This window comes from Aethalodelphis obliquidens, unplaced genomic scaffold (assembly GCF_003676395.1).
Source record: "Aethalodelphis obliquidens isolate GAN/ISIS:26980383/991018 unplaced genomic scaffold, ASM367639v1 scaffold12, whole genome shotgun sequence".
Lineage (NCBI taxonomy): Eukaryota > Metazoa > Chordata > Mammalia > Artiodactyla > Delphinidae > Aethalodelphis > Aethalodelphis obliquidens.
Genome location: NW_020837956.1, coordinates 32,312,102 through 32,337,903, shown reverse-complemented (window position 1 = coordinate 32,337,903; position 25,802 = coordinate 32,312,102). Strand labels below are relative to the sequence as shown.

Here is a 25,802-nt window from a genome sequence, read left to right as displayed (position 1 = left end):
CTTGCACGTGCAAAAGTGCTCCTGATGACACGTAGCATGCTCTACATAAAAGGTAACTCTGAGTACGTCTAATGATGACGGGTCCTGGCTACTCAGGAAAAGCAAGGGGCAGCTGAACTGGGTCCGCGCCGAGGAGTCCGCGGCGGGTCTTTTCTTTGGTCGGAACAGTTCTTTTGGAGCTGGGTCCTTGCCGGGACTTGGAAAGCAGCACACTCGGGCCGGGGGAGGGGGCCGGAAGCGCCGGCCGCTACCGCGCCGCGTGTCCTTTCGGAGGGAGGGAGCGCGAGCTGAGACGCGGAGGACTGGGCGAAGATGGCGGCTTTCTCCGGTGCGTCTGCGGAGCTGGGGCTGGAGCGGGCGGCCCGATGCACCCCTCGGCCCTGGGCCGGCTGGAGGGAAGCCTTTGGGGCGGGGGCGCACAGGTGCCGCGCGGGACAGGAGGGAGCTGTCCAAAGCTGTCCCCTCGGTCCCCGCACTGCGGGCTGATCAGTGGCGGTGCGAGAGGCCCGATCGGTGCGCCTCGGTGTTGCAGGGAGAGCCTTTCCCTCCAGGTGCTGGCCGGGCCGGGCCTCCCCGTGCTCAATCTCTTCTTTCTCTCCTTCCAGCCACCCTTCACTCGGCTGTCCTGCCGGGACACCCGGGGCTGCGAGAACGATGCGGTGGCGTTGCTGCGGCCGCTCTCGCAGCCCCGGCCTCTTGCTCTTTGACGTGGCAGTGGTGCTCAGGAACCCTTTTCTGTCCGCGCCCGATAGGGGCTTGGCCTGGTCGAGAAGCAGCAGGGCGCGGGGAGGGGTCAGTTGGAAATGACCATCCTGCATCTAGTTTTTTTCAGGCCCTTCCAAAACTAAAAGTTCCAGGCACAAACCTGATATTTATTTGTGGTTAAGCTCTATTATATCAACAGTAACGTTGAATATCTAAGCTAAAGGGAAAGCATTTTCGTCCGCGTACACACCAGCTCATCACAGATTTTGAAAATCGTTGTTTATTTGCTGATGATGCCCTCCGTTATTCCAAACAGGAATTTTAGGTGGCTTACCTAACCCGACAGTTGTTTTTCTCTTTTCCTTTATCATCCTTCCTTTATACATCCACAGTTTTACAAGTTGCAGTAAGCCTTATAGACTAAAAGTCGTACATATGTTATACAGCAATAAATGTATCAACTTAGGCCTACTATCTTTTAATATTGTTAATCTATTAAGATGACTTCAGATATAACAGAGTATTGTACTTTCCTCATTTTTCTCCTATTAGAACATTAGGAATTCCAAGTTTTTAGTCGTGAGAGAGGATTTCCGATTGTTTTAGTTGCATTTCATAATAGGCAAGGGGAAATCTGCTCAGACTGGGAGCTGTTTTTGTTTGCCCAGCTCTCTCCTCAAACAAGATTTCAGAGCCAAGGTGTGTAGAGCAGTTCCAGGTTGTCATTTTATAGGTTCACTTCTTTGGGAGTCATGCACAGATTTCAGGAATATTAGAGTAAAGGACTAGAAGAGTCTGTGATGTGAAATAAAGACAAAAGTGGAATTAAAGAGCATGAATATTCCTATTTTTCTTCTGAGTGTTAAAAATGTTCTGTTTAAAGAAAACATGGTTTCAAAGCAAACCTGCAGAAAACATGACCAGAATGGAACAAGAACTTGCCTGGAATTTGCTGAAAGCTGTCTGTGGTTGCTGCTTGCAATATAATAGTTTCACAAGCAGCTTCAGCTTGCAGTACTCTGTATGAAGCATATTGAAGACCATCACTCCCTTTTTTTAAGCAATTTGCGTTGTAGGAGAGAGAATACACCAGACTTTAATGGGGGCAATTTTTAAAAAGGTCAGCTTGGATATACAACTTCTGATCTTGAGTAGTTTTGCAATCTGTGGATTTTTCTGAAAAGATTTAGGGGTAGGAGAGCCTGCCTTTCTGAAAAAGATTTTTACCCTTTCCCATGTCATCAATGTTTATATTAACTAGTTTACTATACAAAATGTTAGTGTTGTATCTATTGTTACTTGCTAGTATGTGTCTTCTCACCTGATACAAAGAAAAAGATTTTTACCCTTTCCCATGTCATCAATGTTTATATTGACTAGTTTACTATACCAAATGTTAGTGTTGTATCTATTGTTAATTGCTAGTATGTGTCTTCTCACCTGATACAAAGAAAAAGCTACTGTTGCAGTGGATTGTAGCTTTTTGTGTTTTTTTTTTTGTGGTACGCGGGCCTCTCACGGTTGTGGCTTCTCCGTTGCGGAGCACAAGCTCCGGACGCGCAGGCTCAGCGGCCATGGCTCCCGGGCCCAGCCGCTCTGTGGGATGTGGGATCTGCCCGTATCGCCCGTATCGGGGCATGAACCCGCGTCCCCTGCGTCGGCAGCCGGACTCTCAACCACTGCGCCACCGGGGAAGCCCAGATTGTAGTTTTATTTTATGCCTTTTCACAAATGATTACAAGAAATACAAAATTTCCAAATAGGTTATCTCTGGGGCTTGGATATATTTGAGTGTTGTTCATTTTTTAATAGAAATATATACTTTTGTAAAGATAACAATAATAAAAGCTACATTTAAAAAATGCAGGCTTAAAAGAAAGATCACTTATTTGGAAAGGAGATTTAAGTAATACAACTCACTATTCCATGTATACCCTCTACAGTTCATTTGAGAAGTGATAAAATTTCAAAATCCAATCAGAAATAACCCAATCTATTCATTTAGGATTCACTTTGATGTAAATTACTTAAATATGTGAACAATTAAGAACAGAGTAGTTCTTCAGCTGACATTTCCAGTTAACCCAAGTTCTCACCAGCAGCCCCTCCCTTTTCAGTTTGCCAGAGTTTTGATTATGACTGCCTGTAAATGTGGGCTCTCTCTACTTGCCTATTCATTTTTCTCAGATCGCTGAGGGTATTCACATGGTCCTCAAAGAGTCAAGGCACATGATTTCCACATTATCTCTAGGTGAAACAACCATGGTACTGGTCTAGAACTTTCCAACTCTGGCAGATTTTTCACCATAGGGAGGAAACACTCACTGGTGGATGCTATGTACTGAGTGATAACTGTGTGCCGGATGCATTCATATGATTATCTGTAATCGTCCCATATTCCTACAACATAAGCAATATTAGCTCCATTTTGTGTGACGAAATAGCTTTATAGCTTGCCCAAGGTCACATTGCTAGTGAGAGCTTGAACTTGAACTCAATCAAGTCTTTCTCCAAAATTTATACTCAACAGATACTATGTAACTGAGCTATGCTTCAAACCTGTTTCCCCACTGAACAGTAATGTTAAGAGCAATATGATTTAAGTTTAGTCTGTGGAGTTTTTAAAATGAATTTTTGTTTGCAGAGATGGGTGTTATGCCTGAAATTGCTCAAGCTGTGGAGGAGATGGATTGGCTGTAAGTACCTCCATCTTGAAAAGCTTAAATGTACCTGTGACAACAATGTTTTTCAATTTAAATAGTGGTTAGTGTTTTTATCAAATATTTTTGGGCCCAGTTGGGTAAGTGAAATTCAGTTTTTTCCTGTGATTCTTTAAATCATAGAGTTTCCTTTCTAAACATTGATATATTTTTAGCTGAAAAAGATTGGTAGCATTTACCAAATAAAATTCTCTTTTAGGTTTATAGTTTAATATGACTTAATTAGCTTAGGTGATTTTTTTTTTAATTAACTAACATTCTTCAAAATATGATTCTTTTAGTCTCCCAACTGATATCCAGGCTGAGTCCATCCCACTGATCCTAGGAGGAGGTGATGTCCTTATGGTATGTTTAAATGTGGTGAGGTCGTTGGAAGCTGGGGAGACACAATTCTGGGGCTGTTATGACCCACTTTAAGAACTCCATAGGCTTAAAAATGGTATTTTCACCAAATTAATTTTATTTATTCACAAACATTTAAGCTACCTATGCTGCATTCAAAGTAATTAGGTAGAAGTTGTGGGGAACACAAAGGTGAATAAAATGCAGTCTTTGCCCTTCAGAAGCTTCCACCCAGTAGCACAGTAAGACATGTACATGGATAAATGTCATACAAGGGAAAATGTGGCACCTGCCTGAGAGGTGCAAAGTATGAAAAGATTCAAGTGGGGTCCAGTTACCCTTCTGCTTGAGGAATCATAAAGGACTCTGCTTGGAAGAAGTAGATTTTGGACAAGGGAAGGTAAAGGAGAAATGCTCTCTAGGTAGAGAGCACATCAACAAAAACCGTGAATAGGAGAATGCAGGATATGATCCCAGAGTAATTCACTTCAATGGTAGCATAAAATACGTGTGTCTGGGGTGGAGAGTGTAACTTGAGATAAGATGAGAAGTATACAGTGGGTCAGATTACTTGTGTCCTTTCTTCAGTGTCATGCTAAAGAAGTTGGGTGTTTGTTGGCAGTGTGGATCATTGGAAATGTTTAACTAGGGGTGTGTTGCACAGTTAGAATTGTGTTTTTATGAAGACTGCTTTGATAGCAGCTTGTAGTGTAGCTCTAAGACATGAGATACTGTTAGGATACTTTTATAATAATCTTGGTTAGAATAATAAGGGTTTAGATTCGAATGGTAGCAATGGGAAAAGAAAAGGGAGAACAGATTCTTGAGGGAATGGAAGAGGAATGGCAAGATTGGCAATAAAGTTGAATGAGGAAATCTTAATAATCTGGAGACACTGTGGAAATAAAGGTAGCTTGTGAATTGTTAAAGATTTCTACATGGTATCACATTAATTTGATTTCCTTAACTGACAACTTAAACTTTTTTTTTCTTTTTCATTTAGGCTGCAGAAACAGGAAGTGGAAAAACTGGTGTAAGTAATAAACTTAAATTGACTTACTTTTTAAGAGTTGATTTTATTTTTCATGAATTTATTTTATTTATTTATTTTTGGCCACTTTGGGTTTTCGTTGCTGCACGCGGGCTTTCTCTAGTTGCAGTGAGCGGGGGCTACTCTTTGTTGCGGTGCACGGGCTGCTCATTGCAGTGGCTTCTCTTGTTGCGGAGCACGGGTTCTAGGTACGCGGGCTTCAGTCGTCGTGGCACGCGGGCTTAGTAGTTGTGGCTCGCGGGCTGTAGAGCGCAGGCTCAGTAGTTGTGGCTCGTGGGCTTAGTTGCTCTACAGCATGTGGGATCTTCCTGGACCAAGGCTCGAACCTGTGTCCCCTGCATTGGCAGGTGGATTCTTAAGCACTGCACCACCAGGGAAGCCGGTAAGAGTTGATTTTTAAAGCAACTTTGAACAGTGGTTTTTACTTTGAAGTATTTAATCAAGTATCCTCCTTCCAAAATGTAAAAAGTGGTTGCTTGCCACAGAGAACAATATTTTTGTTGCCAGCTCATTCTGAAATAAGATTTATAAGAGTATGGCTTTAAGAATATAGTTTAAAACTGGTCTTGGAGAAAGAGTTACAGTATCTTTAGTATTTATACTCACTTCTGAATTTTAATGCAGTGGCTCTAGTAATAAAGAGGTTGCAAATAGAGGTTGATCTCTTGTTGGCCTAGACTAGAGAAACGGTTTGTCAGAATAATATTTACCCTTTTTAGTTTAGTTCATTCTGTGGGTCCCGATTGTTTATTGTTTTGGGCTATCAGCTGGTTCTTATTTCCTTCATTCAGTCAACTCTTGTTATCTTACTGGTGTTTTGGGTTTGGGCAAATTGGAGCAGCGCTCAGGAATATGTGTCATTATTTAAGGCGCGTGCATGATTTTTGTAATTTATATTGATTACTGAACTGTCACTGATATCTGAATACTAATATAGAGAACTCTTGTTTATTTGCTAGGCTTTCAGTATTCCAGTTATCCAGATAGTTTATGAAACTCTGAAAGACCAACAAGAAGGCAAAAAAGGAAAAGCGACAATTAAAACTGGTGCTGCAGGTAATTTTTGCATATTATTAATTTCCTTTTGTATAAATTAGTAATTCTCATTCCTTGCATTTACAGATGTGAAGCTTTTTTTTTAATAAATTTATTTTATTTATTTATTTTTGGCTCCGTTGGGTCTTCGTTGCTGTGTGCGCGCTTCCTCTAGGTGTGGCGAGCTACTCTTTTGTTGCAGTGCATGGGCTTCTCACTGCGGTGGCTTCTCTTGTTGCGGAGCATGAGCTCTAGGTGCGCAGGCTCAGTAGTTGTGGCTCAAGGGGTTAGTTGCTCCATTGCATGTGGGATCTTCCCAGACCAGGGCTTGAACCTGTGTCCCCTGCATTGGCAGGCGGATTCTTAACCACTGCACCACCAGGGAAGCCCCAGATGTGAAATTTGAGTGTGCATTTTTATTGTCAATATCCGGGGGATGGTATTGTCATTTGGTGCCCTGGAAACCAGGGATGCTAAATGTCATCCTAAATGTCATCCTATTTAGAGCATAAACACTGAAAGATTGTCCCTCCTAAGATACTAACAGTGTTGTCTTTGAGAAAACACTGACATTTTAGAAATTATATTTAGTTATTTTAATGTTTTTCTTAGCCTGATAACTTTATGCATAATATTGAAGATAAATTGGTACAGTATTTTACAAAGGCATTAAGGAAAGATTTTACAAATAGTTGATAGAGTATAAACCCATGGTGGTAGGAAATACTGCCTTCTACAGGGAAAAGAGGCATGCATTTTCCTTTAACATAAGAAAGAAGGAGCCCAGGAGGCTGAAATGTAAAGTGTACATTTTAAAGTCAGTTTCTTATTTTCAGTCCTATCTCCAGGGAGACTGGTCCTGTTTGTGCCATGAACAATCTTACATTAGTTTTCTCATCTTTAAATTTTGTTGCTTTTATTAAATGCTTTGTGAATTCCATTCTATCTTGAGTAATCTATGGTTTTGTTATATTTTAAGTCACTTTTGTTTCATGATACAAAATAGGATTGTGACAAAATTGCAGGCTTAAGTGGAGTGAGCTGGCATATCAACATTTTCTTCTCAGTAGTTGAAAGTAACAATGTTACATAGTTTGTAGAATCAACTCATTTATAAATGAATTGTGAGATAATGGATATGAACTATTTAGACTATTAGTCTGTTTAAAAATAGTCTCAGAATTTGTAGCAACTATAAACCATCATTTATCAGAGAGAGTGATGAAAGAGAAGTATCCTATCTGCTTCCACAGAAGGATAACCAGAATGGTTGCAGTTCCAAAAATCATGTCCTATTAGGAGTAAGGAAGCTAGATATTTAAACATGGAGAAACAAATAAAAAAGGGAGGTGGTATAATTGTTAAATCATTGTTGGGACCTGGAGAGAGAATAATTGTTCTAGAAAATACTGTTTAATTCCTAGTAGCTTGATTGAGCCCACAATGAATAGAGACCCTCCAGAGAACGTTACTTCTCCATCATTCCAGGTGTTTAAGCAGATGATAGATATCATTTGACCAGAAATAATCTAGAAAAGATTTCTACCTTGGGTGGAAATTGGGCTTAAAAACACATAGCATTCTCTTTAGCTATTGTGATTCTTTGCTTATCCAGACTCTTAAGATGTTTTAGAAAAGGAAAATGCCGATCCCATAAAAGTGAGGAGGAAAAGATTTTGTGACTTATGAATTATTTAAAATAAAGGACTTGCTTTTCTTTTAATAATGATAAAGTGATAATTAGATTCTGATATGTTGGTGGGTTATTTTCGTTATGATTGAAGTCACCAGAACTTCATTTAATTAATGCTTTCATAGTTATGACAAAGATCAGTGCCATCTGATAAAAAGGCACTGAAGCACGTGAACAGAAGAGGTTGCCCTGGATGGGCCAGTGACTATTATTTTTGGCTTGTTTCAGTTTTCAGTTTCAGTTTTGCCTTTAATAAAAACAGCGGCAATTTTAATCGTACATTCCAAATAGTGTGTGAAACCATATTGGAACTAGAGGAGTTAAGATACCATATAAAATATTAAATATTTGCTTTATTTTTTGTAGACTGTTTTAAATTATGTTTGTTTGGGGTTAACTTTTCTTGTTCTAATTTGCTTAGTGCTGAACAAATGGCAAATGAACCCATATGACAGAGGATCTGCTTTTGGTAAGTGGATAGATTTGAGCAACACATTTGTGATTCAAAAACTTGTTTTTAATGCAATGTTGAGGAAAGATAAAGAGTCCTTGTAAACTGGTAAGGGGTTCTTGTGTTGACGGCAGATAAAGTGTCACCTGTTTTAGTAAGAAAGAGATAAGCAGGCAGTGGAAAATGGGCAAAGGATGTGAATAGGCAGTTTACAGGAGAACCAGATCCAAATGGCAGTAAACACACAAAGGTCAAGTTTACAGGTAGCAGGGAAATGGAAATTAAAGTTACAGCGCATGTTGTTTTATACCCGTCTGATTGGCAAGAATCCAAAAGGGTGATAACCGACTTACAAATTACTGCCTCTCTGGAAAGGAGTTTGGCGTTACCTGTTAGTATTGAAAAACATATATTCCCGGAAGGTCAAGCTCATTGGAATGAAAGTGCCAGTATGTAAGAATATACTTTCAAACCTGTTTGATGCCACATTGTCTGTAATGATAAAAACTGCCAGTAAAGTAAACGATACTGCTAGCATGGCAAACAAAGATTGGGGTGTATCCAAGGACTTGTGTAGCTGTTATGAAGAATAAGTCGCAACTGCAGAGTTGACTTGGAGGAATTTTCTCCAGGTGTCCATGAGTAAGAAAATCAGGATGCAGAGAAAGGTAAATGGGCCTTGAGGAATCATGACAGAAACAAACAACCCCACGCTGCTGCTCTCTACCATGTGATATCTAATTTATGTAAAAGTTTATATATGTATATATGCATAAAGCATTTTAAATACAAAAATTTTTATGATTTACCCTTGTCAGAGAACTTTTCTAAAAGTTCAGAGGTTTATATAATGTACCCATATGAATAAGAATTTATACTTTGAATAAATAATTGAATTTCTTATAAGTGAAGGGAAATGTGTGACGAGATGCTCTTTTAAAACATTTCTTCTACATTCAGGTGGCGAATATGATTTGCAAGCCTGAATCAGGACGGAAGTTATAGTTTCCAGTACAGACAAAAGCCAAATGCTTTACTTAACGCCAAAAAGCACCAATAAGCACTATGACTGACTATGATGTATAACATAGAACTTCATCTTTTAGAGCCCTAATATTAGCAAATAACAGCTACAGGGTTATTTGTTCAGGCTTTTCCTGCTTTCCCTTTATGGTTTCTGGATCCACGGATTAGGGAACAAGCCAGAGTTTCTGTTTTTCTTTTAGTGTAGCATTCACTCAAGCTCTAATTTCGGCATAAAATCAGAGCAACAAGTATTGATGAGTGGGTGCTGCGTCATCCTTACTATCCATTTCTTTAAAGAACTCTAGAGAACAGTTGTCTAAACGTGTGTTGGTGATGCAGCTGCGGTAGTACAAGTCAGGTTAGGTGCTGTGTTGATGCCTTTTTAGAATTGTTGCGGTAAAATCCTGTCCTGGCCAACAGATAACAGTAGAGAAACTAGTCCTCAGCGTAAGCCACCGCCCTCCAGGGGCTGAATGAGGGCAGCTACTCATGGGGAAGACATTGCTATCCTTCAGGAATCGGCAAGTCTCAGTCCCTGGAACATTGCACCAAGAAATGAATTATCTTATTAGTGAGACTGAACGATCCTTATTTCAGAATGCGTGATTTATGTAATCTGTATTGACATGGTTTTCTGTGTTTTTCTCAAATCCAGCAATTGGGTCAGATGGTCTTTGTTGTCAGAGCAGAGAAGTAAAGGAATGGCATGGATGTAGAGCTACTAAAGGATTAACGAAAGGTATTTAAAGAACATTTGTACTTGTCTGAACTTTTGGGGTGATGTATTAATACGTGAACTTTCTTTAAAGTAGCTTTGAATCGAGGATCTGAAAAGATTTTTAATGTTACAGGAAGATCTTCCATTCTTCATTTGGAAGATACAAATTGTTATTCAGAAACAATGGGAAAGTAGCTACATGGTAAATGAATCATAAGTGTATAATTTATAAAAATCTCAAAGTATTTTGCCCTTGCAGGGAAACACTACTATGAAGTATCCTGTCATGACCAAGGATTGTGCAGAGTTGGGTGGTCTTCTATGCAGGCTTCCCTAGACCTAGGTAAGTGTTTCTAAAATCAACTGAATTTGTTGTTTTACATTTGTGAATTTTTAACATTTTATTTTAGTGGGGAGCAAAATAGTAAACTCAACCATACAAAGTTTATATTTAGAGACATGGAAATAATAATATTTACCTATACCCTCCTTGTTCCAAGAAAGATTTGAGGTACCAAAAAATAGATATTATAACATCATAAAATCAGGAGGAATAAGGTTAAGGGTATGAATGAAGTCAGTAAAGTTAGTATGCGTTAATATGTACCACACGATACTGTGTAGACGCTTCAAAATATCTTCAACTTATGAACTTTTATGGTACTTTTAACTTTATTCTTACCACATTTATAAAATACTTTTAAAATCTAGGTACTGACAAGTTTGGATTTGGCTTTGGTGGAACAGGAAAGAAATCTCACAATAAACAATTTGATAATTATGGAGAGGTAAGTTGTACTAATGACTGAATCATAGTGTTAGTAAGTTTTCTTGCATACTTGATCACTCATGACATGACTGAGGGTATAGAAATGATTGTGAAATTCAAGTGAATTTTCTGAATATTTTCCGCGGAAAGTTCAGATTGGGACTTCAGTGAAGAAATGTTACAAAATGAGAAAAATATTTTTCTTTTATGCCATTTATTAGCCCCTCCAAAGTATATTACTTTGTTTTCTGTGTTCACCCCCTTTTGATTTTGGCTTTGACTTTAATACTTGTGTTGCTCTCATTTCTTATTTTGAGTCATGTTAAATCCAAATACACTTGTTCTGGTAGCCGACATCTCTGGTAATGTGGAGGAGCCTTAATATCATGTTGATGCTAAAAAGTCTGTCTGATGCTTCTACTATTATATATGATATGCTGTACTAGGCATTTTTTAAATCTACGTTAGAATTTTAAGGAATTTTATGCAACACTAACACATACTGTGGATGCAGCTGTATTTGACCTTTTAACCTTATTTTCAATTTTGCTTTTTATTAACAGCACTTGACTTTCTGGTTTTCTAGGAATTCACTATGCATGATACCATTGGATGTTACCTAGATATGGATAAAGGGCATGTCAAATTCTCCAAAAATGGTAAGCTTTCTAGGGACCATTTTGTTAGAGAGTACATATGATATTCATTACTTGTGATTTTTTTAAAATTTCCTTACCATCTTCAATCTTCTCTCTCTTCTTCCCTGCCTTTCTTTTGAACAAATACTTATTGAGCATTTGCTGTGTGCCAGGCATACTGGTAGGTGCTGGAGATACAGCAGAAAATGGACTAGATAAATTTATGTACACTTTTGTGAGGCTTAGCTACTGATAGGGAGAGACAGACAATATATGTGTTAGGTGGGAACAGTGCACTGAGGGAGCGTATAAATCCGGGTAAGGGGCTGGAGAGCATTCTGGGGGGTCAGAGAAGGCTTCTCTGAGAAGGTGACATTTGAGTAGAAATATCTTGGAAGAGTATTTCAGGCAGAGAGACCAGTAATTGCAAAGGTCCTGAGATGAAAGCGTGCTTGGGGTATTTAAACAGTGAGGAGGCCAGTGGGTCTGGAAAACGCTGAGCATGGGGGAGGGTCGTAGAATCTTGGGTCAGTGAGGTGGTGAGGCCAGGCCATATAGGACCTTATAGGCTATGATACAAACTTTTTATTTTGACTGAGATTGGAAGCCGTTGGGCTTCGAGTAGATAATTGCCATCGTCTGTCTTTAACAGTACAATCACTGTGGTGGCTGCTTTGTTGAAAACACTGGGTGGTGACAATAGGTAGGGAACCAGGTGGATGCTAGGAGTTCTGTTTGGGGCAAGTTAAGTTGGAGACACTTACTAGACATCTGAGTGATGACGTCAAGTAAGTAGTTAAATGTGCAGTTAAGTGTTCAGGGGAGGGACCAGGATTGGAGATACTGATACATCTTTGAGAGTTATTGGCTTATATATGATCCAGTCATAGGTCTGGATGAGATCACCTAGGGCATGAGAGTAGGTAACGAAGAGGAGAGATCTGAGGCCCAGGGTATTCTTGTGGTTAGAAGTTGGCAAGTTGAGGAGACTCCAGCAGAAGTGAATGAGGAGGAAAGCCAAAAGAGGTTGAGGCCGTGCAGTTCAGGTAAAGAAAGCTTTTGAAGGAGGAGGGAAGGATCAGATTGTGTCCAGTGCTGATGACGGGTCTAGCCTAGAAGGATGAGCAATGAGAACTACTGTGGTTGGCAAGTGGAGATCATTAAGGAGCTTGACAAAGAGCCGTTGTGGTGGAACGAGGGGTGTGCAGGGGGAGCCTGATTGGGAATCAGTTCAACAGAGAATGGAGTGAAATGAGGTGGACACAGTCAACGTGGAAATCAGGCAGTTTTACTACAAAAAGGAGAAGAAAAAATAAAGGACAGATGGAGGAAGTTCTGAGCTCAGGGAGGTTTGTCTAATTCAAGTGTCTACTGGAAGCAATCCCGTAGGAAGGGAATAATTAAAATTGTAGAGGGGGAGAGGGGACAATTTCGGGAGTAAAGTAAAAAAGTGAAGAGGTTGGTATTAGCACAGTTAATCTGCAGTAACAGGAGGGGGCGTGTGAATGTGCGTCGGCTGCTAGATTTGGTGGTGTGAGCACGTGGACGTTCTTTTCTGGTAGTTTTAATTCAATTTCTCTCTCTCTTTTTTTTTAAAGGAAAAGACCTTGGCCTGGCATTTGAAATACCACCACATATGAAGAACCAAGGCCTCTTTCCTGCCTGTGTTTTGAAGGTAATTAGAGACATTTTGCTGTGATTATAAGCTACTTTGATCTTCCTTATTTCATATTGGTTAGTTTGCTCTTAGGTTAAGCATTTTCATTTTCTCCTTTATTCAATGCTAGAATGCTGAACTAAAATTCAACTTCGGGGAAGAAGAATTTAAGTTTCCACCAAAAGATGGTTTTGTTGCCCTTTCCAAGGCACCGGATAGTTTCACTGTCAAATCACAGCACACAGGTATAGCACCTGAGAGGGTAAAGATTCCAAGAATGGGGTATTGAAAACTCCAGTAAGTAAGGCTTGTTGTAGTGAGGTACAGATACTCCCCTTGCCTGTTTAGTCATGCATCTTTATTGAACATGTCAGTAAAATTCAGTTTCAAAACCTAATTCGTAAACTCCAAGTATTTGGTTTCAGTTCACGCATTTTGGGGAAGCTGACCGTGGTGATGGTGGTATGTTGCATTTATAATGTGTGTGCTTATTAAGCGCCATGGCACTGTGTTAAGTGTTTCACCTGCATTATTTAGTTTGCATAACAACCGTGTAAGGTAGTTTTATAGACAAAGAACTTGAGGAGTAGGGACTTGAGGTCACTTGCCCAAGGTCACAGGACAAATAAGTGGTAGAACTGAATTCAACTCCAAGCAGTCTGACTCCAAAGCTCACACTCTCACCCCATTGTGCTGCCTAATCTGCTTCCAGTTATTTAAAGAAAGTACATTTCACAGCTCATTTAATTTATCACAAAGCATATAATCAATTAAAATTACTGCAAGTAGATGTAAAGGATCTGTAGTTCATTTTAAGAATCTTTATTGTGTTTAGTTTGACTATCACCTATACCACTGGGCAATTGTTATTTAAATTTTTGATACTGGCGTATTTGTGCTCGTGTTTTACCGATAAAGGTGTATGAGGTGTGATCTGAATGTATTCTAATCTTCTTTATTTTCTTAAGGTAACGCCCAGGTGGCACAAGCGAAGTTTCTCCCCAATGCTCCAAAAGCTCTCATTGTCGAACCTTCCCGAGAGTTGGCTGAACAAACTTTGAATAACGTCAAGCAGTTTAAGAAATATGTCGATAATCCTAAATTAAGGTAAAGCCTCCCTTTGTGCTCAAATGCCTATTGTCCTTAGGTCTGAGGTGTTTCAGAAGAAGAGTAAAGTAGGGAAAAAAATGAGACAGAAATTCAGAGTGTGTACATATGCATGTGTATGAGTGTGTAAATATATTTACTGTGACATATAGTAGCAATTAGTTTCTATATAAAACTCCTGTTTAAGTGAGAAGAGTTCTATTAAAAAAAGTAAATTGAGGGACTTCCCTGGTGGTGCAGTGGTTAAGAATCCACCTGCCAATGCAGGGGACGCGGGTTCGAGCCCTGGTCTGGGAAGATCCCACGTGCCACAGAGCAGGTAAGCCCATGCGCCACAACTCCTGAGGCTGCGCTCTAGAGCCTGCGAGCCACAGCTCCTGAGACCGTGTGCCACAGCTACTGAAGCCCGCGCGCCTAGAGCCCGTGCTCTGCAACAAGAGAGGCCACCGCCATGAGAAGCCTGCGCACCACAATGAAGAGCAGCCCCCCACTCGCCGCAACTAGAGAAAGCCCGCGCGCAGCAACGAAGACCCAACGCAGCCAAAAATAAATAAATAAATATCCTTAAAAAAAAAAAAAAGAAGTAAATTGAGATTTTTCCTGTGTCTCTTATATAAAGTGTCATGGTTTGCAAAACTGTATCAGAGTAAAAATTAATTCTTTAAAGGGGCCATTTCATTTAATGTTAGCTTTATCACTTCATTTGCATAGAAAATGTATCTCTGTCTGTCTAGTGTGTTGGTAAACCTGGCTTGGCGAGGTTACTTCTAGCCTGTCTCCTAGTGGTGACCATCTTCCCTGTGGGCGTTCACACTGGTCCCTCTAGTTCGAGGGCTCTTTCTGCCACTGCGGGGAGACCGTAAGTCTAGTGATCTTGGAGAACTTCTGGCTCAGTAGCAATCCCTTTTAATTTAGGAAAGCCATACCATATAAGTAAGCTGCTCTGTCAGTTGATTTGACACCTGATTTTTATTAATTTTTCTTTTAATTTTTCTTACTGAAATATAATTCACACACCATAAAATCCACCATTTAAAGTGTACAATTCAGTGGTTTTTAGTATATGGTCACAAGGTTGTGCAGCCATCACCACTATCTAACTTCAGAAACTCTGAATTATTGATGTCCTGTGGGCCCATCTGTTTATTTATTTATTTTTAAAAAAATCTTATTTTGATGTCTGAGTTTTTTTTTTTTCCGGCTGTGTTGGGTCTTCGTTGCTGTGCGCGGGCTTTTCTCTAGTTACGGCAAGCAGGGGCTACTCTTCGTTGCGGTGCACGGGCTTCTCATTGCGGCGACTTCTCTAGTGGCGGAGCATGGGCTCTAGGCATGCGGGCTTCAGTAGTTGTGGCTCACGGGCTCAGGAGCTGTGGCTCGCAGGCTCTAGAGCGCAGCCTCAGTAGTTGTGGCGCACGGGCTTAGTTGCTCCGCAGCATGTGGGATGTTACTGGACCAGGGATTGAGCCCGTGTCCCCTGCATTGGCAGGCGGATTCTTAACCACTGCGCCACCGTGGAAGTCCCCCATCTTTTTAATCTTGATCTTTCTCATAAGTTAAACTTATTCAGGGATAAATTTATACTTAGTAAAACTTTTTAGGTAAAATGATTCCTAATTTTTTCTTGATGATTGATGCATTTCACTCTTTCAGTAACTATTTGAATACCTACCATGTGTGAAGACTTAGGCTAGGGATCAGGATATAACAACAAGAATTCATCTTTGCTTTTATAGAATTATGTGCAGGAGTGTGGAGATAGTGTGGAAGGTAGAGAAACAACCAAAGTAATGTGATAAAATGCTTTAAGGATACGACACGGAGAGTCACTACAAGAGTACATCACCAGAGCATCTTCTTGGTGTAAGAGACTCAGAACTCTTCACAAGAGAGTGTTTTTGGAAGAATGTAAAACGCTAATATAAGTTGATTTTTGTGCTCTAATTATGTGTAAAGATTAACGTGCATCTGGACAAAGCCTGAAAGGGAAGATAGATGACAAAATCAATTTATTTGCTAAGATGGTAAAATTGTGTTACTCATTTCGGTATTCAGTACAAATGAGCCTTTTCCTTCTTTGAAGACCCAGCTCAAGTCCTGGTCTTTCTGTGAAGCTAACGTGTTGGTGCCAGCTCGGTCCTTTCTCCCTCCTCGGATACCGCTGTGTTTGCTTCCCCATAATGCCTGTGCACTGTCATGTGTTAGTGTTCCTTGTTTTAAATGTGCATAGCTTTACTCGTCCCAACTAAGTTTTACACTCCATAAGACAGGGGCTGGTCTTTTATATTCCTCAACCCTACAGTGCTTTGCACACAAGCATAGATTGTTACGTGTATGTGTAGTTTTCTGCTAAATTTGTAGAAACAAATGTATCTGATTAGGAAAGTGGATAAGAGTAAAGTTTTATAAAAGAAATGATAGATTTAGGACCATAGTTACCAAACCTGGGAACTAAGGGACCTTATTTAAAAATACAGATTTATTGGTCCCTCTTCTGTATATACTGAATCAGATTTTCCAGGGAATAGGAATTGGAACTCTTTGTTTTTTAAGGAAGAATGCCACCTCTTCCAGGTGATTCTTAAGTAGTCAGTCTGGCATCTGGTGTTACCGGATTTAGGCAACGTGGCTCTAGCGGTAGGTGGTGAAGGACTATGCCAAGGTAATGGACATTCACAGACTAGAAAGCTTTTTTTTTTTCTTTAAACTCTATAAATCGCTTAAGATGACAGTAGGCAACCATGAAGCTGTTTCTTTTCATCAGTCATAGAATTTATGAGACTCAGTGTCAACATCACCCACTTTCCCAGTATTTTATGGTATTTTTTAAATGACTGATTAAATAAGAGTAAAATTAATAGATGAAGATAGTTGATAGCTACTTCTGATTGAAAGTTGTCTGGCTGCCTCAGGAAGTAATTTTGTCTGCTATTTATAAAAAAGAGACAATCTTTTTGTGAATAGCTATAGTGAGATATAATGCACGTATCATACGATTCACTCTTTAAAGTGTACAGGTTGTTTTAGTTTTTATTATATTCACAGAATTGTGCGACCACCAAAACCAATTTTGGAACGTCTTCATCACCCTCAGAAGAAACACTACCTTTTAGCAGTCACTCCCATTTCCCTCACACCTTCCTATCCCTGGGCAGCCACTGATCTCTTTTCCATATATAGAATTGCCTGTTTTGGACATTTTATATAAATGGAATTGGACAATGTGTGCTGTTTCATGACTGGCTTCTCTCATTTACCATCATGTTTTTCAAGTTCATCAATGTTGTAGCATGTATCAGTACTTAGTTCCTTTTTATTGCCAAAAAGTATTCCATTGTATACATTTACCACATATTTATTAACCCACTCATTAGTTGATGGATGTTTGCGTTGTTTCCACTTTTTGGCTACTGTGCTATGAACATTAGTGTATAGACTTTTGTGTGGACGTACATTTCCGTTTCTCCTGAATATACATCCAGGAGTGGAATTGCTGGATCATATAGTAGCTTCACGTTTAACATCTTCAGGAACCACGCAACCGTTTTCCAAAGTGACAACACTATTTTACATTTCTACTAGTAATGTGTGAGGGTTCCAGTTTCTCCACATCCTCACTTTATTATCTGTCCTTACAGTTATAGCCCTCCTAATGGGTGTGAAGTGGTGTCTTATTGTGGTTTGGGTTTGTATTTCCCTAATAGCTAATCGTGTTGAACATCTTTTCATGTGCTTACTGGCCATTTATAAAGTCTGTTCAGATTCTTTGCCCATTTTTCAATTGGGTTATTTGTCTTTTTATTGTTGAGTTGTAAGATATATACATGTAGTATTATGATTAATTATATACAATTTGCAAATATATTCTCTCATTCTGTGATTCTGTGGGCTTTTTCTCTTTCTTGGTAGTGTCCTTTGAAGTACAAAAGATTTTAATTTTGATGAAGTCCAGTTTATTTTTTCATCTGTTGCTTTTTTGTTTGTTCATCTTTTGGTGTTGTAAGGGACTTTGCCTAACCCAAGATCATGAAGATTTACTCTTACGTTTTCTTCTAAGAGTTTTGTAGTTTTAAGTCTTATATTTAGGTCTGTGATTCACTTTGCATTAATTTTTATGTGTGACCTAAAGAAGAGGTTTAACTTCATTCATTTGCACATGCATATCTATTTGTTCTAGCACCATTTGTTGAAAAGACTGTTCTTTCCCCCCATAGAATTGTCTTGGCATAAAGCTTGTTTTTTTAGAGTGTATTTTATTATTTATTTTGGCTGCGTCAGGTCTTAGTTGTGGTACACAGGATCTCTGTTGTGGTGCACAGGCTCCTTGTTGCAGCACACGGGCTTCTCTCTAGTTGTGGCACGTGGACTCTGTAGTTGTGACACGCGGGCTCTCTAGTTGTGGCCCACGTGCTCAGTAGTTGTGGCATGCAGGCTTAGTTGCCCCGCGGCTTGTGGGATCTTAGTTTCCGGACCAGGGATCGAACCCGCGTCCCCTGCATTGGGAGGTGGATTCTTAACCACTGGACTGCCAGGGAAGTCCCAAAGTAATCTTTTTTAATCTAAACATATTTTTTAGAAGTATTTGGAGTGAGAAAAATTCAAACACAAAAGGATATTCTGTGAAAAGTAAGTCTCCTTTCACCCCATTCCCCAGTTTTTGGTTATCAACCTGGAGGCAACTTTTAAAAATTAATATTTATATATTCTTTCAGAGTATATATTTTATACACGTACAACCACATGTGTCTATAAAGATTGATTGAAACCAGAGTTTGGGGTACCTGGAATTATCCTAATATAGAAAGATGTATAGATGAGGACTGATGTTTTCTGGGCTCCAAGCTTTCGCATTCTCCTTAGTTGCTTTACTGTGCGTTAACATTTTATGTAGCTCCTGGAAATGATGTGCCTTGTCTCTTTCCTTCTCCAGACCTTCATTGTAGATTCTTTCTCAGTTATTCAGTTGTAATATCCACCTCCCCAAAACTGAAAAAAAAACAAACAATAAAGCAGGCTTTAATCCTTTTCTACGTTATTATTCTGGTATTTATTTCAGGGAGCTTCTGATAATTGGAGGTGTTGCAGCACGGGATCAACTCTCTGTTTTGGATAATGGGGTAAGTTGTACTTTTAATTTTTAAAAAGTAACACTGTGTTGTCATTTTGGCAATATAGTTCTGCTGTGTTTCAAGAAAAGTCAAATGAGGCTGAAATTAAACAAGTTCTAAAGAGTGTATGTATGTTCAAAAATATCTTACAATTATGCCTTTTCTTTTCCCAAAAGTGTACAGCATAGTAGTTTCTTCCAAACACCTCATGCAAAATTCCAACATATGTGAATTTTTTTTGGTTTATCTTTTGAGCACCTGCGAATTTCCTTCGCATTTTCATGCATTTAGTTATTTCCTCTGGGGATAATTGAAAAAGAAGCAGCTGGAGTTAAGAATAGAAATAGAGATAAGGTGGATTGCAGAGAAGGTAGTTTTGGCAGTGATCCTTGGGAGGGCTGAAGGATGGTAAGGCAGTGGTTCTAGTAGGACGGGAGATGAGTTCAGATTTGTGTAAGGGCAAGTCTTAAAGGCTGTGCTGTTACCGAGGACGAAGCTCGGACTGTGATCCTCATTACTGGGGAAGAAGTTTGGGAAACTCTTTAACTGCCTGTCAGTTCAGGTACAGGTAGAACTTCATAAAATATTTTGTATGTATGAAGTAACTTTGTCCTTACAAACTTCTCTTTCATTTCCTTCCCTAAACATTTTATCGTTTAATCTAAACTGCTTGATACTGAGTTACGGTGAGCAAATATGTTCTCCCCTCAGCTGTCAAATGAAATGTCAGGCTGCATGGTTTTGATTTGACTGGCGTGGCATATGAAGAGCAAGGAACCATTGCTGTACCTAATACTATTCTAAGACAGTAACATGGCTTTGTTATGTTCTTATTTGATTTGCTATATTTTAATGGTTATAAGAGAGATTTAACATGTTCATTCCCTATCTTGGTTCCTCAAACCCCAATTCATTTTCCACGTAAGTTATTAAGTTTCTTAACTTACGTTGTCCAGCTCCGGAGCTTTTAGGGAATTCGATCTGCTTTTGCCAGGCAGATCTAAAATTTGGTACTGGCTGAAGCTAATGGCAAAGTAAAGGGAGTGTTATTCCATAGCTTTCCTGGCAGGATTCAGTTCCATTCTATTTAGGGGATGTAATATATTCTGTTTCTGCTCTTCCTTGCATCTTACATTGTCTACTTCTGTTATCTCCCACCATCCTCTGGCACCCTTAGCCCTGTGTTACGTCTTATGCTGCAGGCAGAAGTCAGCTTTGGAGTCAGAGAATAGAACTATGTAATTTTTTTAGTCTTTTAAAGTTGCCCAGTTATGCAACATGTGCAGTTAGGCCTGAAGAAGTGGTTGGAGCCATTATCCAAGTCATACAGCTATTTCTCTCAGGCTTTTCCAATTTGACTTTTTGTTTTTAAACCTGAGAGACCGAGTTTCTGTTTTCATGCTGACCACCTGCTGAAATTGAGAAGGGAGGAAACTCGCACAGTGGGTTAGAATCCTTTGGTAAAGAGACGTTACCCATAGAACCAGAATGGTATTGTATTCATTGCTGTGTCCAGCACAGTGCTTGGCACATAGTACATTCTTAATACATTGAGTGGGTTTTATTTTCAGACAGTATTTTCTAGATTGAACTGAGACTTGCTTACAGTTATCGACATAGTTGAAACAATAGCTTCAGAAATGTCTTTCACTTTTTATGGGAGTTTAAATGCCTTCTACTGGATCAAATTAAAAGTCCATTCAGCACAGTACTTTTTCAGTTTTTCAAGGGGTGAGATATTGAAGTAATGAGACTATAGTGATGAATTTGTTAGGAGATATTTACGGTTTTAGTCTAGAGTGGAGAACACAAGTGAAAAAGAAGTCAGTTTTTATGCCTGTTGATAAAGAGTAGAAGTTTTGAATTGTCTGATTTATTGAATGATTTTATATAATACCTTATTGTGCTCACACACATACCTCCATATACACACTTTAGAAATATTTATCCTTTATTGATTACCTTCTAGAAATGGGCCAGGCCCTGCTAAGTGCATTACATACATTTTCTCATTCGATTCCCACAATAGCCCTTTGTGATGGTCCTCTTCCGCATTTTTACAGATCAGGAAGAGGGCTTATACCAAATATTAAGTAATTTGCCCCAGATCTTACAACTCATAGGTGGAACTTACTTCAAAGCCTATGTTCCTAATCACTCTACCATGGACTTGATTAAAAGGTGTGTGTGTGAAAACGGAAAATGTGGTTAATTGGGTGTCCTGGCATTGGCGGCTCATACTCTCTTTGTAGATGTCTTAAAATTTTTATAATAAAAAGCTAAATAAAACTTGTTGTTACTTGAATTAGACCTTTTCTCATGTTTGGACTTTGAGTTTGAATCCCAGTTGGGGTACTTACTAGCTGTATCATCTAAGTTCTTATGACTTTAGACGTCTAAACTTAAGTCTCCTCATTTAAAAACAGGACTAATAATAGTAGTGTTTTCCTTAGCGGTAACATGAAATGATATAATACCTGTAAAAGGTTAGCACAGCACATGTTCATTATAAGCACTTGACAAGTAGTAATTATTGCTGTTTTTCCTGGATTAGGTCATCTTCATTATTAATTATAACCAAATTTATCAAGCTCCTGGCACACTGGGCATCAAATGCACTACATATCTGATCTCTTAATTATCACAACCGTCTTGCAAAGCAGAAAATGTTACCCATTTAAAAAATGAGAAAATTGAAACTAGAAGAGATTAAGTAGCTTGAGGTCACACAGCTGGGTAATGGTGGAGCTGGGATTTGAGTCCTGGTTTAATTTCAGAGTTCCTATAAATTCATTTGATTTTTCACTTGGAAAACAAATTTTATATACTAGACTGTCTATAACAGGTTAAAATGTTACAATCAGTTGCCAGAGTCTTCGCATTAATTTCAAAGCAAGTATAAGTTTAATAATACAGCATTATCTAGAGCTCCTGTTTCGCACATTTACAGCTGACTATGACTACTTCAATATGCATGTTTTCATTGTAAGTAGACCATTGTTGGTTGCTATTCTAAGGTGATTACAATAGTTCTTCAGTTTTCTTAAGGTGCTTTTTTTGGATATTTTTTAGGTAGATATAGTTGTTGGCACTCCAGGAAGACTGGATGATTTGGTGTCAACTGGAAAGCTGAACTTATCCCAAGTTAGATTCCTGGTCCTGGATGAAGCTGTATGTTGAAATATACTCATGCTTTTAAAAAAAAATATTTGCTTATGTTTTGGGGGATAAAATATGTGAAATGGTGAAGAAAAAATACAATTTAGTCATGATCCCAATCCCTAGAGAGAAACATAGTTACAAGTTTGGTGTATTTTCATTCACTGCTTATATTTATAGTAAATACTATCTTATGTAGTTGCAATCAGGCTATTTAGAATCTGGGAAATCTTTTTTAGAAAAATATGGTACATAAGTATTTCATGTCATTATTTATGAACAATTTTTAAAGGCTGTCTAATGGTCTCTTATATGCACACTTCACGGCTTATTTAACCACCCTTATTACTAGACATGTAGGTTTGTTTTGTACTCCAAATAGTTATCTTGTTTGTACATAACTTTTTTTTTTTTTTAACACATTACAAATTACATTAATATGTTTTGGGCTCTTGAGATATAGTTCCAAGTTATTTTCAAGATGAGGTAGTTTTTCAACATTGAAGGTCTTTGCTTTCTCATATTAGAGTCGTATTCTGAAGGAGATGTGGGAGTTATTAACTCTCGTATTCATTTTAGAATACCAGAGTATGGTTTTTGAGTTATTTATTGTCAGCTTTTTCATATTATAGTCACATGGGCTTTAAAGTTGAATTTACAACTTGTCTTTAAATATCCAGTAGAAAATAATTACTTTGAAAGTATGGAGATATGTATGAATTAGTTTCTTTATCTTATATTTTGCAATTGATTTAGAAAAGAAAGATTTAGGTACTGATTACAAAACTTATGTTCTTCTTTGCTTCTTATGCAGGATGGGCTTCTTTCTCAAGGTTACTCTGATTTTATAAATAGGATTCACAATCAGATTCCTCAGATTACCTCTGATGGAAAAAGACTTCAGGTATGAAATAACTAACGCATCTTAAAATACGTGTAGACAATCGTTACGTATTCGTGCTTACTTTTTTTGTTTTACATTCACATTTTAGTGTCTTCTGATTACATTAACTGCTGTATGAAACATTTTCTTCATTAACTGATTAAGTAGTACACAGAAAGGAAACAGTCTTATGAGCTGCTTTTAGAAATAAAGGTGAAGAGAATTTAAGGAAATTACTTAGGTGTAACAGAAGACTATAAGTAAAAAATTCTTAATCGTTATTTTTGTTTTCTACAGAGCATTTAGGGTTTATATTCAAGACTCTGAGTACTGCTTCCTCTTTGAAGGAGAAATGTCTTGAACTGTAGAAAAATAGTTATTTCCTTAGTAATTATTTCTTAAAATATTACTCTTTCTCATTCTGTTTTCTTAGGAAGAATTCAAGAGGAGAGGCTTTTAAGAGAAGGGGACAAGTTTATGGCTTTAGATTTTTAAAAACCTTTTCATTTTACTTAGTTTTTGTAGGACCTTGAGGAATAGATGGCATGATTTCTGTGGCAAGTGAGGGGACTGAAGCTCAGAGAGATTAACCCGCCCAAAGTCACACCACTAGTTGTTGCTACAGAGTCAGGTATTGAACTTGTCTTAGTTTCCAGGCTTAGCGTACTTCGTGCCCCACATCTCTATTCATATGCTAGAATCATTATTGTTATAAAAGCTTATCTAAATTTTGGTTTTTCTATTCTTAGGTGATTGTTTGCTCAGCCACTTTGCACTCTTTTGATGTGAAGAAACTGTCTGAGAAGATCATGCACTTTCCCACCTGGGTTGATTTGAAAGGAGAAGATTCTGTTCCAGATACTGTCCACCATGTTGTTGTCCCAGTGAATCCCAAAGCTGACAGAATCTGGGAAAGGCTTGGGAAAAACCACATAAGGGTAAGTACTTTATAACGTTCACATTTGTGTAGAGTAAAGCATTCATAAACTAGTTTAACCTTGAGCTCTTCGTGATGCTTAAAGCAACCAGACATTGTACCTTTAAGAAAAGAGAAGTCTGGCACGTTGACCAGAAGAGTGTAGGTCTGTTAGGTATGGAATAAGTGATGGGCTCGTACTTTCCTTTTCTCTCTGTATAATGTTACTTCTGTAATCATCTTTCTTGACATAGGTTTTGTAAATAAATAGGATTACCTGTGTATATCTAGGGCTAATTTCTGATATAATGATTTCCATTTTTAGTAGCGTTTTAGAATCTTCTTGATGCGCCTTATTTTTCTAAATATCAGTTTCATGAGTCCATCATCTCACTTTTTCACCATTGTTAAATTTACCTTTATATAATAAGGGTATGCTTATTCTAAATACACAATGTTTTGAAAACCACCTTCGATTTTTTATTATTATATTTAAAATTGATTAGCCTTAGACCTATAATTAATAAAGGGTTTTTCTGGGCTTCCCTGGTGGTACAGCGGTTAAGAATCTGCCTGCCAGTGCAGGGGACACAGGTTCGAGCCCTGGTCCGGGAAGGTCCCACATGCCGCAGAGCAACTAAGCCCGTGCGCCACAACTACTGAGCCTGCGCTCTGGAGCCCATGCTCCGCAACAAGAGAAGCCACCCTAATGAAGAGTAGCCCCCACTCGCCGCAACTAGAGAAAACCCACCTGAAGCAACAAAGACCCAATGCAGCCAAAAATAAATAAAAATTAAAAAAAAAAAAAATAAAGGGTTTTTCTGAATCTGAAGAATGGTTTTGCCTATAGATTATAAAGGTGTATGTCTGAAATGCAATCTAAAGTTAGATACAGTTCTCCCTTTATAAAAAGATACCTGTTCTGAATCATCACTTAACCCTTCCCCACTTCTGTTTTATCCTTTCCTTTTGACAGACTGATGAAGTACATGCAAAAGATAATACAAGACCTGGTGCAAACAGTCCAGGTGAGTTAGAAGAGTCAATAAAATCGTGGAAAGATTTTGAAAACGAATTGATCTGTTTTACTGAACGTGTGCCCTGTCTCCTCTCATGAAGGAACAGGAAATCTGAAAATACAAGGAACAAAAATAATTTAAAAATGGGGGGAAAGCTGATATCAGTCAGCTTAGAGGAATATTAATCACTGAATTTAAGGTATTAGTCTCCTGGCATCCAAATCACAAATACTTTGGATTATACAGTTCTCATTTTTCCAGGAAGCCAGCAAATTTCTCTGGCTACAGGTTGTATTTTAGCCCTGGATTCCAAGAGAAATGTCATGTAGATTCTTCATATCTGGCAATTGGGTAACAAAGGGACATGTCTTTAGCTACAACCCTGTGAAAGATACAGAAGTGATCCTGAGATGGTTCTTTTTGTGTGTAAGTGTACAATTCAGTAGCATTGAGCACATGCCTACTGTGCAGTCGTCACCGCTATCCATCTCCGGAACTATTTTATCTTCCCATACTGAAACTCCATATCATTAAATATTTATCAATTTTGAAAAAGCCTAAAATTAATTGATTCAATGAAGATACTTCTATGCAGAATTGAGACAGTTTGTATCAGGTACATAATATTTCAAAGATACATGAAGATGCAGCATGATACAAGGATAGTGTTTAGAGAACCTAGAAGAGATCTGAAACCCATTAGGCCACATGTCTGATATCACATGTCTCAAGTGGATCATTGGCAAGGGTTAGACTGCATTTTGTTCATAGTTGGATTCATTGGTAGATTTTTAACAAGTATCTAAAA

General features: G+C 38.6%; 1 protein-coding gene across 2 annotated transcripts in view; it reads left to right on the top strand.

Moving 5' to 3' along the window:
• Positions 1–228: 228 nt before the first annotated feature.
• The window catches only part of DDX1 (DEAD-box helicase 1), a 33,752-nt gene continuing 8,178 nt past the window's right edge, over positions 229–25,802 (top strand). The window contains exons 1-18 of one of the 2 annotated variants that reach the window (XM_027113791.1): positions 229–328; positions 3,350–3,401; positions 3,707–3,770; positions 4,771–4,800; positions 5,778–5,874; positions 7,968–8,015; positions 9,679–9,762; positions 10,001–10,084; positions 10,453–10,529; positions 11,097–11,169; positions 12,747–12,823; positions 12,936–13,050; positions 13,774–13,912; positions 18,966–19,026; positions 22,090–22,188; positions 22,991–23,080; positions 23,809–23,997; positions 24,952–25,003. In XM_027113791.1, the coding sequence (XP_026969592.1) occupies positions 313–328; positions 3,350–3,401; positions 3,707–3,770; positions 4,771–4,800; positions 5,778–5,874; positions 7,968–8,015; positions 9,679–9,762; positions 10,001–10,084; positions 10,453–10,529; positions 11,097–11,169; positions 12,747–12,823; positions 12,936–13,050; positions 13,774–13,912; positions 18,966–19,026; positions 22,090–22,188; positions 22,991–23,080; positions 23,809–23,997; positions 24,952–25,003 (1,447 nt within the window). In that variant the 5' untranslated portion in view covers positions 229–312. The remainder of the gene's footprint in view (positions 329–3,349; positions 3,402–3,706; positions 3,771–4,770; positions 4,801–5,777; positions 5,875–7,967; positions 8,016–9,678; positions 9,763–10,000; positions 10,085–10,452; positions 10,530–11,096; positions 11,170–12,746; positions 12,824–12,935; positions 13,051–13,773; positions 13,913–18,965; positions 19,027–22,089; positions 22,189–22,990; positions 23,081–23,808; positions 23,998–24,951; positions 25,004–25,802) is intronic. The other variant, XM_027113790.1, reaches the window with a different exon arrangement.